Source organism: Kryptolebias marmoratus, linkage group LG9 (assembly GCF_001649575.2).
Source record: "Kryptolebias marmoratus isolate JLee-2015 linkage group LG9, ASM164957v2, whole genome shotgun sequence".
Taxonomy (NCBI): domain Eukaryota; kingdom Metazoa; phylum Chordata; class Actinopteri; order Cyprinodontiformes; family Rivulidae; genus Kryptolebias; species Kryptolebias marmoratus.
Window position 1 is genome coordinate 8699611 of NC_051438.1, and position 12128 is coordinate 8711738.

At 44.3% G+C, this 12128-nt stretch overlaps 1 protein-coding gene across 2 annotated transcripts; it reads left to right on the top strand.

The window, feature by feature from the left end:
• Positions 1-656: 656 nt before the first annotated feature.
• On the top strand, positions 657-9720 carry phf6 (PHD finger protein 6). Of its 2 annotated transcripts, XM_017419803.3 has the most exons (12): positions 659-814; positions 2014-2045; positions 2686-2847; positions 3151-3252; positions 4464-4597; positions 4772-4818; positions 5141-5307; positions 6458-6601; positions 6693-6797; positions 6880-7013; positions 8482-8611; positions 8740-9720. In XM_017419803.3, exons 3-11 carry the CDS (start codon positions 2716-2718, stop codon positions 8609-8611), a joined length of 1095 nt encoding a protein of 364 aa, XP_017275292.1. In that variant the 5' UTR covers positions 659-814; positions 2014-2045; positions 2686-2715; the 3' UTR covers positions 8740-9720. The 2 variants fall into 2 exon arrangements, with proteins under 2 accessions (XP_017275291.1, XP_017275292.1); XM_017419802.3 differs by lacking the exon at positions 2014-2045 and having other exon boundaries at positions 657-814.
• Positions 9721-12128: the final 2408 nt, after the last annotated feature.

A 12128-nucleotide genomic window follows, 5' to 3' on the forward strand; every position in this document is an offset into this window, starting at 1 on the left:
ATAAAATTCCTGAGAGGAATCAATTTTCCATTTGAGACTCTGATAAATTTTATCGATCTCATGTGTTAAGAATATGAAATCTTAACAAATGAGAAATTGGTTTACCTATGTGTTGTTTGTTTCTTTGACGGTGGCAAAGTGGGTCAAATCTATTACTATTATTGCTGTTGTTGTGTTCAATATTAGTAGTAGCAACGCTTTTAAAAACAATTTTTTCTGCAGCCGTGTTTTTTATTTTTTGTGTGGGTGAGAATGGGGGTAAAGCTCTGAAATGCTAAGTTAAACATTTTGTTTGTTTAATGTGATTCATTATCTCTATTTCTGCCCCACAATGCAAATAAATTCCAGATTTTTTTAAAAATAAATCTTTTTTGAAAAACAGAATACAAATACAAATACAACAGAACAAACCAATAATAAACAATGTAACATAACGAAAGTTGCCAGGGGGTTATAAATACAGACGATACTTTACAATAACACTAAAGAGAGCACATAAGGTGTAAGTCTTAATAGCTTTAGTATTGGTGGAATTTCTAATAGTCTTGATATATTGTTTGACCTCATTTTTAAAGATGGAAACAAGTGGTTTTCGAGAAGTATAAATAAATTCCAGATAAAGCCCGCCTTCTCCGAGTTGACTTTTATTGTGAAAGTCCCACCCGGAAGTCCCGCCGCGTCCCGCCGTTGCCAGTTTAACGCTCGTGCGAAAAGCACAGAATCACTCCTGAAGGACGGGAAGAAACCCAGCCGCTATCCGGGGCTCTTTCCCCTCGTTTCGAGCATTTTCAGCGCCCCGGGACCAGGTTAACCGGTAAGAGGCGAGCTGCGTGGCCGCGGCCGGGCGGTAGCTTCCTGCGTTTCGTGGCCTGCCGTCGGGGTTTTCGGGGGCCGTGAGAGGCTGCCGCGCTCACCGAGCTGCTCGGAGCTCCATCTCGGCTTCGAAGCGGTTCGACCCGCGCCTCGCCTGATAATCTCTCCCCCACTCATTTAAAGGGAAATAATCGCGCTTTTTTTGTTCTTTTCGCCTTCTTCTACACGCCGAATGTCGAGCAGGCACATTTCCCTACGACCTTTATTTCCCTGCATGTTTAGGGCCTTGCGTTGGGGTATTTTTTTTTTCCTTACAGAAATCCTCGTCTTTGAGTCGTTTCAGTGAAAATAGTTCTCAGCCAGGAGACACACACCCCCTTTAATTCAAAACTTTGGAGGGGGATTTCGCAGCGCTTTTTTTTTTCTTTTTCTTTTTTTTTGTGTGTGTGTGTGTCTGTACCGTTTCGCTCCTCCTTTTTGGACTCAAAAATCCAACCCCGATGTCGCCGTGGAGCGACACGCCGCGGAGGTGAGCGCGTTCCCCGGGCGGAGAGGAGGACGTCCGCCGCTGGTTCCCCGGGCGGAGAGCGCCCTGGCCCGGCCGCCGCCTCCGCCGCATCCCGGCCCTGCTGCTGCCGGGGCTGGGGTGGCCCTCAGTCTGCGCGTTGCAGCACGGTTTTATTATTATTGTTATTAGCGTGTTTGTGTGTTAATACACCCACTTTCACTCGTGGACATGAATGCGTGAATCCTCGCATTATTTGGCGCCTGCTGGGGGATCCTGTACAGAAACACATCTGCAGGTTTTATTTGCAGCCCTGCGACCAATCTCACCTCAGAGGCTGTTTTTAATGAATTTGATGGTTTTTATAAAAGGCGAAAGGACAGGAAAAGCAAAACAACAACAATAATAACAAAAAGAATTGCTCCACATTCAAAAGAGCAATCTAAATCATCTCATTTTTTGTAGACATTCAGAGAAGTAACAGGGGCCTAAAACTGTCTGTTTGTCTTCTTTCTTTCTTTGGTTTTGCAGATTTGTTTTTAAGATGTAAAAATAGGAAACATGTTGCATCATTTGAAGAAAATGTCCTTCCTCCTGGGGGGGAGTGGATCTGTGATCTGCTGCCTCTGAAATGAAAAGTATCCCCGTGTTGCATCACTGCTTCTGCTGATTTCTCTCCTGTTTTGTGCTTCCAGGAGTGTGGTGGGGGAGCATTTTAGCCAAATAGGTAAATATAAATGTTGCTTCATGCAGTTCAGTCCTAATTGACAGCATTTACCTGCAGCCCAGGCGCATTAGAAGCTCATTGGATCACCTGCCTCAATGCTTCAGGCACGGCTAATCGATTAGACCTGCAGCACATAACTGCGTAAAACTCAGCACCCTGTTAGTGGACGATCCATCGGCTTTAAATCCACGAGCACACGAGGTCTGAAGTGTGTAGTCCTGTAGTCTTGCAGTGAACACGCTGGCCTCTCAGGTGATCCGTCTGAGGGGGTTTTTCTGAGTCAAATTTGGCGTTTTTTCGGGACACAGAGCCGCTCTGTTTGGACGCTCTGTGCTCCAGTCTGAAATTGCTCAAGTCGCCGTCGAGCCAGCGTTTAGTTTCCGGCTGTTTCTGGGAACGAGGCTCTGGTGGCTCACTTCCAGAGGTTTTATTTATTATTTCATAACATGAACTCGTTCACTTTGGGTGAAGAGAGGAAAAAGAAATCAACCCAAATATGTACTCTCAGATAATTGAACCTTTTTATATCCTGAGCAGACAAAAGCAATGGCACGTTCATCCAACAGTTTCGGCTCAGGCTTTTCCTTCCAACGTTCAACTTTCTCTCGCCTCTTCTCCCTGCGACGTTCTTCTCCTCTAGCCCCTCGGACGCACAGGAGAGCCCTCGGCCATGTCGGCGCAGAGGAAAGGAGCTGCGGCGCGGCTGCCCAAGTGTGCCTTCTGCAGGACCAGTCGGGACAAGGAGTGCGGTCAGCTGCTGGTGTCCGACAGCCAGAAGGTGGCAGCCCATCACAAGTGCATGGTGAGAGGAGCTCATTGTTCCCGGCTTCGCCGCCTTGACCTCCCCGGAGCGCAGTTTTTAGTTTGCAAACCCCTGCGGTGGGCTAAAAGCAATAAATGGCACAGTTTGTAAAAACGGTAGAAACCGCAGCAACTCTTAATAAACCTATTTAAGTCTAGTCCCACTCTGCGTCTGTAAATCATAAAAACAAACCCACCACAGGGGTGTGTAAAGATAGCACCTCAGCTGGCGTTAATGTTTTGAAGGAAGGTGGGGGAGAAAAAAAATCCAGTGGCTAACTCGTTTTCTAATTGTTCTCCGCAGCTTTTCTCTTCAGCTCTGGTTACGTCACACTCAGACAGCGAAAACATCGGGGGATTTTCCATTGAAGACGTAAAGAAGGAGATCAAGAGGGGGAACAAGTTGGTGAGCGGGCACTTCTCATGTCGATCTTGGTCACGAAGCGCGTGCGGCTCCGTTGCTCTGGGGGAGGGGTTTGTGTCCAATTCGTCTCTTAAATAATGTGTACGCGTTGAGGGAAGTTTTGGAAACGTAGCTCGGGAAGCAGAAGGTGTTCAGTTTTTTTTATATGGCCATCTGCGGACGGTGTCTTGTCCGAGCTCTAAACCGAGGACCCTTTGACTGCACCGCTGGACGCCTCATGGCTCCAGGTTGATCCCCACTGATTTCCAACTCCAGACATGTCTGTTCAACGTTGCTGTTTGAAGGGATTCATGCTTTGGATTTTCACAACTCGGACAGTTTTCCTGTATTACGTACCGACGGCGGCACTCGAAGCGTTACATCAGAGCTCTCATATGTTTGCTCACAATGAAGGCAAATAAAAAGTGACAGAATATCAAATTGTCCGCAATGCCTTCAATCCGACAGTATTAAAGTGTGTGTGTCACTGAATAAAGGTCTGTATTTGTCTGCATGTCTGTGCTGACCCTGTGTTATATTTTTAATACATTTGAATCATAGAGGAGTCTGAAACGCAGCATTTTTGTTCTGATTTGTCCAACATTCATACCATCTTGCAGGCCCAGACTCAAACATTATTTAGTTGGACCACCTGTGTCTTCAGTGTGCTTATCCCATGTCACGGCATTTATTTTTACCCAAAGCTCCTATTTATTCGCCAAGATCTGACTCGGTATACGTCATAAAGTTTTGTACCCTAAAGGTAATTTCACACTTTTATTAGATTTGATTTGATTACAGAAACGCAGTCCAGTTGCTCTGTTTTTGGAGCTCTTTTCTGCATCATCTAGAGTTTAAAAAAAAAAACAGCCGAGACATTTTATTAATCACTGCAGTGCTTTTATACTTTTAGTTTAGGTAAAGCCTCGTGGCGACATTTTGCCACAACTTGCATTGTGAAATTTCAATCATATTTTGTGGAATAATTAAAACATTTTAAGTAAACTTAAATATATTTCTTTAATTTGTAGATGAGTTAAAATTAGTGACAATACATAAGGTTTGTGTTATAAGTCTGGGGTTGTTTACTTGCACAATAAACATTTAAAACGTGGTTATTTTGCCGCCCCGGCTTCATATAGGCCTGCGGGTCTGATCACAGATGTCAAAGCCTTCTGTGGAGCTTCGTTCACGTTGTGTCTCCCTCTCCTCAGACGTGCTCCTCGTGTCACCGGCCGGGCGCGACCATCGGCTGCGACGTCAAGACGTGCCGGAGGACGTATCACTACTACTGCGCCGTGAAGGACAAAGCCCAGATCAAAGAGAATCCCTCACAGGGGATTTATCTGTAAGTGGCTTTGCTTCAGCAATTAAAGCTGATTTTTTTTTTTTTTTTTTTTTTATATATATATACATTCACCCACTCATCCATCAGCCACACCTGGTTCTTTCCGAGAGTGTGTCAGGCGTCACACCTGGTTCATTTAAATACATTTTGTTTTCTTTCTCTCATTTCTTCTAGTGTTTACTGTCGCAAACATCGGGATGCGTCTCAGGATAACGTCCAAGGTAAAGTTTGCCGTCTGTCCTGTGTCCGGAGCTCATGGTTGGTTCTGCTGCTGGTTTATTTTATTTTTCACTTAGTTAACAGGAAATCATGCGAGTGAGAAATAACTTTACTGTCTGCCACTTTGTAGGATGTCAAGGTTAGAATCCTAAACGTTTTACTCCGTAGCAGTGAAACACGGTTTGTTTGTTTTTTTTAAACAAGACCTAGTTGTAGTTCTTGACGCGATAACGGTCGAAGGTTTGCCCCGAGTTTAACGCCAAATCAGAAACCTTTTTTTGATTTTGAGTGTGCTTGCCGTTTTTTTTTTTTTTCCTTTGTCAGATGAAGAGGGCGGCGTAGCCAACGACTCAGACTCCTCCTCGCCTCCACAGAGCAGAGGCAGGGGGCGGTTCGAGAAGGGCAGAGCCAAGGTCGGATCTCGCGGCCAGTCCGAAGAAACTCGCTCCACCTCATCCTCGCAAGCTGCAGACGAAGAGAGCTCCTCCCACGTAAATACGGCCTTTAAACGTCCACTTTAGTCTGTTGTACAGGTGCTGTCGGCAGGTGGCGTCCACCCTTCGTGTTGCGCTGATTTAAGTCTTTTAATGATCTGAATCGTTCTTTTTTTTTTTTTTTTTTTCTCCCAGGATGGCATGATTACAACAAACAACGATTGGATGATAGAATAGATTTTCTCTAATCCACACAGGGTCAAAATCATACATGCAAGCTTAAATATATAATCATACTCCACTAATATTTGGTTAAACAGACCTCAGCCAGTCGTACCTCGACACACTTTTTGCAGCTGTCAACAGGCTTCTGGCACTTTAAGCAGGGCACCAGTATCACAGCGTGATGCTGCCACCGCCGTGCTTCAGTCGGTACCACGTTCTTAGCTTTAAGAGCCTCGCCTTGTCACTGTGGCCGATTAGCTCCATTTGTCTCGTTCCTGTGGGCGGCTGCGATTTTCAGTCACGTTTGGAAGTGTTTTTCTTTTGGAGCGGGGAGCTGCTTTCATGGTTGTCGCCCTCTCAGTTCATGGTGACGTAAAACTGGCTGCACTGAGGACAGACTGGCGTTTCACACGGCTCCTTATAGCAGCTATTGTTTGATTAATCTAAATGACTCATTTTCTTTCAAAACTCAAAATCAGTTGTTTTTTTTGTTTGTTTTTTTACAGTAAACTTTACTGTAAAATGTAAAGTTTTATAAAAGACATTTATTGCATCCAACAAAATAACATGTAAACAAATTATTGTATAAAATATAGGTTTAAAGTGCCAATTCCAGCTTGGTAAAATTAAACATGTATATATGTATTTAAGAACAAAAAGTCTAAATATGCAGTACTTTGTAAGGATACCGTTGCTAAGAACTGCAGCAAACCTTCATCATCGCCTTTTAAAAACATTTAGGTGAACGTATGAATATATGTGGGACTGTATGTGTAATTCTGACCCAGTGTGGATCAGAGAAAATCCCAGATAAATTCAAACTTGTGCAACTAATTCTTGTTTTTGAAAATGATTGCAGTCGTTCCACCCTGGAAAAAAAAAAGGTTCAAATTAATGACCTTAATGACAGACGTATGTAAACCTCTGACCACACCTGCATGTAGACTCGGCTCGCGCTGGAAACGTTGCAACTGTGTTTCAGCGGGACAGGTCGCCTCTCCGAAGCGGCGTGGGAGACGGCGGCCAGCGCTGCGGCTTCTGCCACGCCGGTGAGGAGGAAAACGAAACGAGAGGCGTGCTGCACACGGACAACTCCAAGAAGGTGGCCGCACACTACAAGTGCATGGTAGGACTGTTCAGCCTGGGGCGGGGCGTCGGGGGCGGGGTGTTACAGATTTTAAAGCACCACCAGCTGCATTTCCTGGTTCTCCCCCCAGCTCTTCTCATCGGGGACGGTACAGCTGACCACGACGTCACGGGCTGAATTCGGAAACTTTGACGTGAAAACGGTCATCCAGGAAATCAAGAGGGGCAAAAGAATGGTGGGGAGAGTTTGAAATCTTTTAGTTATTTTTTTATTTTTACTAGCTGATTTAATTTAAAGTTCCTGTTGTTGTTTTTCAGAAATGCACACTGTGCAGTCAGTTGGGGGCCACAATTGGCTGTGAAATTAAGGCCTGTGTGAAGACCTATCATTATCATTGTGGTCTGCAGGACAAAGCCAAGTACATAGAAAACATGGCCCGCGGCATCTACAAGTGAGTTTAACATCAAAAGAGCTTCTTTATAAACTCATCAGCTTTAACTCTTACTTTGAACTGAGCCTTCTCTCATAAACGGGGAGGTTTTGTCTGCTTTTGTGCTTTCCCCAAACCTTCATCTTGGCATGACATCTTGATAAAGCCTGCCTGAATTTATATTGGTACTTGGAGATTTATTTTAGAAACTCTGCACAGCTAAACCCCAGATAGTCTGATTCAGTTAGTCTGAGCCAATCCGCACTGTGAGCAGCTTGAAACACAGTTTCTTCTGCAGCCTTTAATTCAGGCTGTGTGTGGTGATGATGATGATGCTACTAGCTGAGAGCCGTGGAGGACGAGGTGGACAACTGGAGTCGATGCTAAAATAAAGTTTCATGTGCGTTAATGTGAACCTATCAACGGGAAGACACATTAACTGCACTGGAGAGCATCTTTACTGACGTATAGTTGGCATCACAGGTCCCTCTGGAAAATGAGCCTTTGTGTCTCAATGAGACTGCTCGTATACATAAAGGTTAAATAAAATGAATCCACAGTCTGTGCAGGACCTTGGATTCAAGTGTGACATAAAATTAACCGTCCTGGAAATTAGATTTGGCTGCAGTCCGAATTTATGAGCAACAAAAACCACACCGATGGAAAAATCTGCGAGGAATTCTTTACAGATCTGAAAATCACGTTCATGTTTTCTGTAAAATGTTCACGACTGACGTCTGTCTTTGAGCCGTCCTCCTCTTTGACATGTCCTCCTCTTTCCTGTCCACCTGTCTTTGATCAGTTAAATGGGGTTAAACTGGTGATGGACAAGTTTTGTGGACTTGCACACAGCAGGACTTCACTTGACTAATTTATTCAAACTAGGCGACACTGTGTATACAACCCCACAACTCGGACGTCGTGTAAAAAAAAAAAAAAAAAAAAACAGAATGAAATGATTTGCAAACTTAATAAACCCATATGTAATTCACAATGAAAAGTGATAAACATGAACTAAGGACAACTAAGACATTGTGCCATTTTTAGAGAGGAAAAGGAGGCAATTTAGAATTTTATGGTGGCAACACGTGAAAAAAGTTTGGGCAGGGGAAACAATTTGCTGTATGAATAAGAAACGGCTGAAGGAACATTTTGCAACTAATGAGGTTAATTGGCAAGAGGTCAGTAAGAGGACTGGGTATAAAAAAAATAGGATTTTAGAGGCTGAATCTCTCAGAAGGGACATTCAGGCCTGTTGTTACTTCAAAAGCCTGCCTCTCTCATGCTGTAGGGGTGCATTAGTGCCCTCATTTTCTATTTTAAAGTATTTCCATACTGCAGGCACGTTAGATCACAACGTTTTATGGCAGAAACCAAACTGTGACCTACTTCAGTACTGATCAACAAATGTCTTGATCTGATACTTAATTGGCTCAGGAGGTCCCTAATATCGACGGCCGTTGGTGTGCTTTTGTTTTTGTTTTCTCAGACTGTACTGTAAGAACCACAGCGGGAACGAGGAGCGGGACGAAGAGGACGAAGAGCGAGAGAACCGCAGCAGAGAGAGGGCAGCCATCGACCACGGAGGAACACCGGCCACACAAGTCAACGGCAACTAGGTACGTTTCCGCCCAAAGCTCCGACCTCACAACGAAGGTTTCCTGGATTTTCCTGCTGCAGCCGTAGAAGAGCTCCGAAGTGAACCTCTTTTTTTTTTCCCCTTTCCTCCTTGCTTGTTTCCTTCCAGGTCCGGCCCCCGACGATCGGTGGGAAAAAGAAGAAATCAAAGACACGGGAGGTGGAGTTTTTTTTTATACTTAATCTTAGCCTACTCACAAAGTCGTGACCCTGGAGCTGCCATCAGTCTCTCACCTGGTCTCGACCAGTAAACGAACATCACCTTGGGCCGGGAGCTGACGGGGGTTCTCCCCGCAGGCCGGCCGGCCGGCGTTGACCCCGCCGAACACTGGGCTGCCGCAGCATGATGAAAAGCCTCGGCTCGGACCGATGTTCTGATTGTCACCTCACTGCCCACGTCCCTCCAGATTACATGAACCACATTTGCTGAAAGTCGAAACTTTGTTGCTCTCCTTAAACCTCTAAAAGACTCCCCCTTTTTTTTAAAAAGAGGGGTCTGTTTGTTACTAGTCTCTCTGAAGTCGTGCAGTTTGATTACCTTGTTTCTGTAATCATGTCTTAAAAATACGCTTCATGTTCATCTCTTTCTCCTTTTTTTTTTGTTTTTTGTTCTCGATATGTAATATTTTGCTACTGTATGATCATCATGAGTACTTTGGAATATCCGGATTTCAGACGGTCACAAGTTTTGCCAGCATGCACTTGGATTTTCTCCACTGTTAAAGGTGGTGTTTGTTTCTGTTTTTTTTTTTTTATTATTTTCTTTTCTTAAAGGGCAAATCGGAGCTCTTTTAGAGGAGTTGGCCTGAGTTGGTTTGTTGTACTGTTACTTGTGTCTCAACAAGTGTATCCATGAATGATTGAAACAGAAAATATTTTATTTTACACATCACTGAGTGAATCGAGTGTTTCTTGGAAGAAAAACAACAAGAACTTGGTCCAGATTGCAGTCAGGACATTTAGGCGGAGGGGGGGTGAAGGTTCAGAGTGAAGAAGGTCCCATTAGCTGAGTGTTTTGAGTTAAATGTCATTTTGTATTGGTAAACATACTTTGTATTAATACAGTAAAACATTTTGATATTTCAAAAGTACAAATCGTCGCCGTTTTTTACCCCAAATTGTCCTTGGGTTTGAATTAAATCCACGATGAACGCTTAAAGCCAGGTACTGTCAGTTCGGAGTCGCTCATTAAATGATTTAAGTGTAAATTTGTACACCTGATAGCGTGTTTGGTTTATACACAGATCTGTACTACAAGGCAGAGGTCAGGAGACATGTTGAGTCGGTGGTAATAATTATGATGAAGGAGTGCTCCTTTTGTAGTCAGTCTTAAAATCATTATTCGTTAGTGCTCAGAGTATCATGATTCTACAGAAGCCTGTTAATCACCCATTGATTCAAATCAGGTGTGTTGGAGCAGAGAAACAAGTAAAACCTGCAGGATGGTGGCCCTCCAGGACCAGGATTGGAGACCCCTGGTCTAAGTGCTAACAGGTGGCTCTGGATCTTGAATCTTGTGTGAGACTGCGCCTAATATTTTCAAGGTTTGAACAAAATGGCTGCAGCTTGGTCATTAGGCTAAAACTGGGAGAAGAGGCGGCAAGTGACGTGTTCCTTTAATGAATGTTAGGCCTCTAATTGTGTTTGCTAAGCTCAGTTTGCTGCGGTGGCCATTTTGAATTGACTTCAGTCGACGTACATCTGACTAGTGTGTGTGATTGGGTGAATGACTGTAATGTGAAGAGACGGAGTCTCTTTGGGGCTAAAATATCCCTCCCTGGCTGTGGTCACCCACATTCTGCTGGTTTTAGCTCAGTGGTACGACAATTGCAAACAACATTCCTCACTTATTTAATGCAGCAACACCTGCTGAGTCCAACAGTGAAGACTTTCTGCTTTAAAAGATCTATCTGTGAGACTAAAATTAGAAGATAAATGATCAGTCAGCAGCTTGGAGTGGACAGACCAGACACAGAAAACTAAAGGCAGAGGGGAGACAAACAACGGGACATTTTCTTCAACGTAGTCGGCCTATTTTCTGTAGCTGTAACGATCTATATCAGCCACAGGTGGATCTTATTTATCTGTGGCTTCCCAATTTTTAGAATTTACTTCACAAATATTATTGCAGGAATATTACTTCAAATAAAATGAGAAATCCAGTGCAGAAAGCCGTGGACCTGGTTCATTTTACCCAGTTAAAAATCATAATACTCCTGTTTCAGGTGGAGGAGGAGGTGTCCGTTACTCTGATTTAATTCTCAGACCGGACTGTTTTCAGGAGACACAACCTCGACCCGCGGGAGGGAGGTGAAAGGCGACCACTTTGTGCACAAAAAAAAAAAAGACGATAAGCAACATATGGCCTTTTTTTTCACAGGAAGTGTAGTGCAAATGATGGCATTCATGTGGTTACTGACTCGGGAAGTGATGTCCGCCGCACTGAATTTTACTGCTTCTAACCCTCACCTTTGGTCATGAGGTACGAATCCTAACCGAGAAACCAGGAGCCCGGATACAAGCAGCTGAAATGAGCGTCCCCTGTAGGCTGGCCGGAGTCAGCCTTCGAGGTAAGAGGAGGAGCTCCGTCATCCTGGGAGCAGAGCCGCTGCTCCTCCCCATCGAAAGGAGTCAGCTGAGGTGGTTCGGGTGTCTGATTAGGGTGGATCCCGGGCGCCTCCTTCTGGGAGGAGACCCCAGAGCAGACCCAGAACTCAGTGGGCCTGGGAGCGCCTTGTGGTCCACCAGGAAGAGCTGGAAAAGGGATGTCTGGGTTTCTATCCTGGACTTGCTGCCTCTACGACCTGATTATGGATAAGTGGAAGAGAAATAGATGAATGGTTAGTCTACATTTGATGTCATGTCATGAGAAAACACTCATACAGAATACATCACCATAGGTGGGATGTTTCTGGTCTGCAGAGGTCAGGAACAGATGGGGTCCATGGCAGGAAAACCAGTGAACAGCAGCGTTTAATGATGTCATAAAGGCCTGCATCCACCAGGGTTTCATTTAGGAATATTTACATCTCACACTGATAAAGCCTTTAGGGATTACAGCTTTCTAACAAACCTCCTGTCAAATGGCTTGATTGTAATGAATCAACCAGCTATTCTGCAGTCTTCAGGAAGGACGGAGGTAGAATATCGTGCCGCCGCTGAGTCAGTGAACTGCTTTCAACCCAGTAAACCTGCATTTTATTGGCTGAAGACTCTAAAAGCTTGTAAACCAGAGTGACTGAGGACCGCTGCAGTCAACTTCAGTCAAGCATCGAGCTCTGTCTTTATGGCCTGCTTGAGCCCGGATGTTTCTTCTTCATTTATTCTTTTTCTTTGGTGTTCGCCTAAATGTCTTCTCGTCAACTCGTCGCTTGTCTGATTCCACCATACCTGTTTACCCATACTTTATTTTGATTTATGTCAGCTTCAAAACCCTTTTATTTCCTCTTTTAAATTCTGGTTTCTCTCTGCCTGTTGACCTATTATATATATATGAAT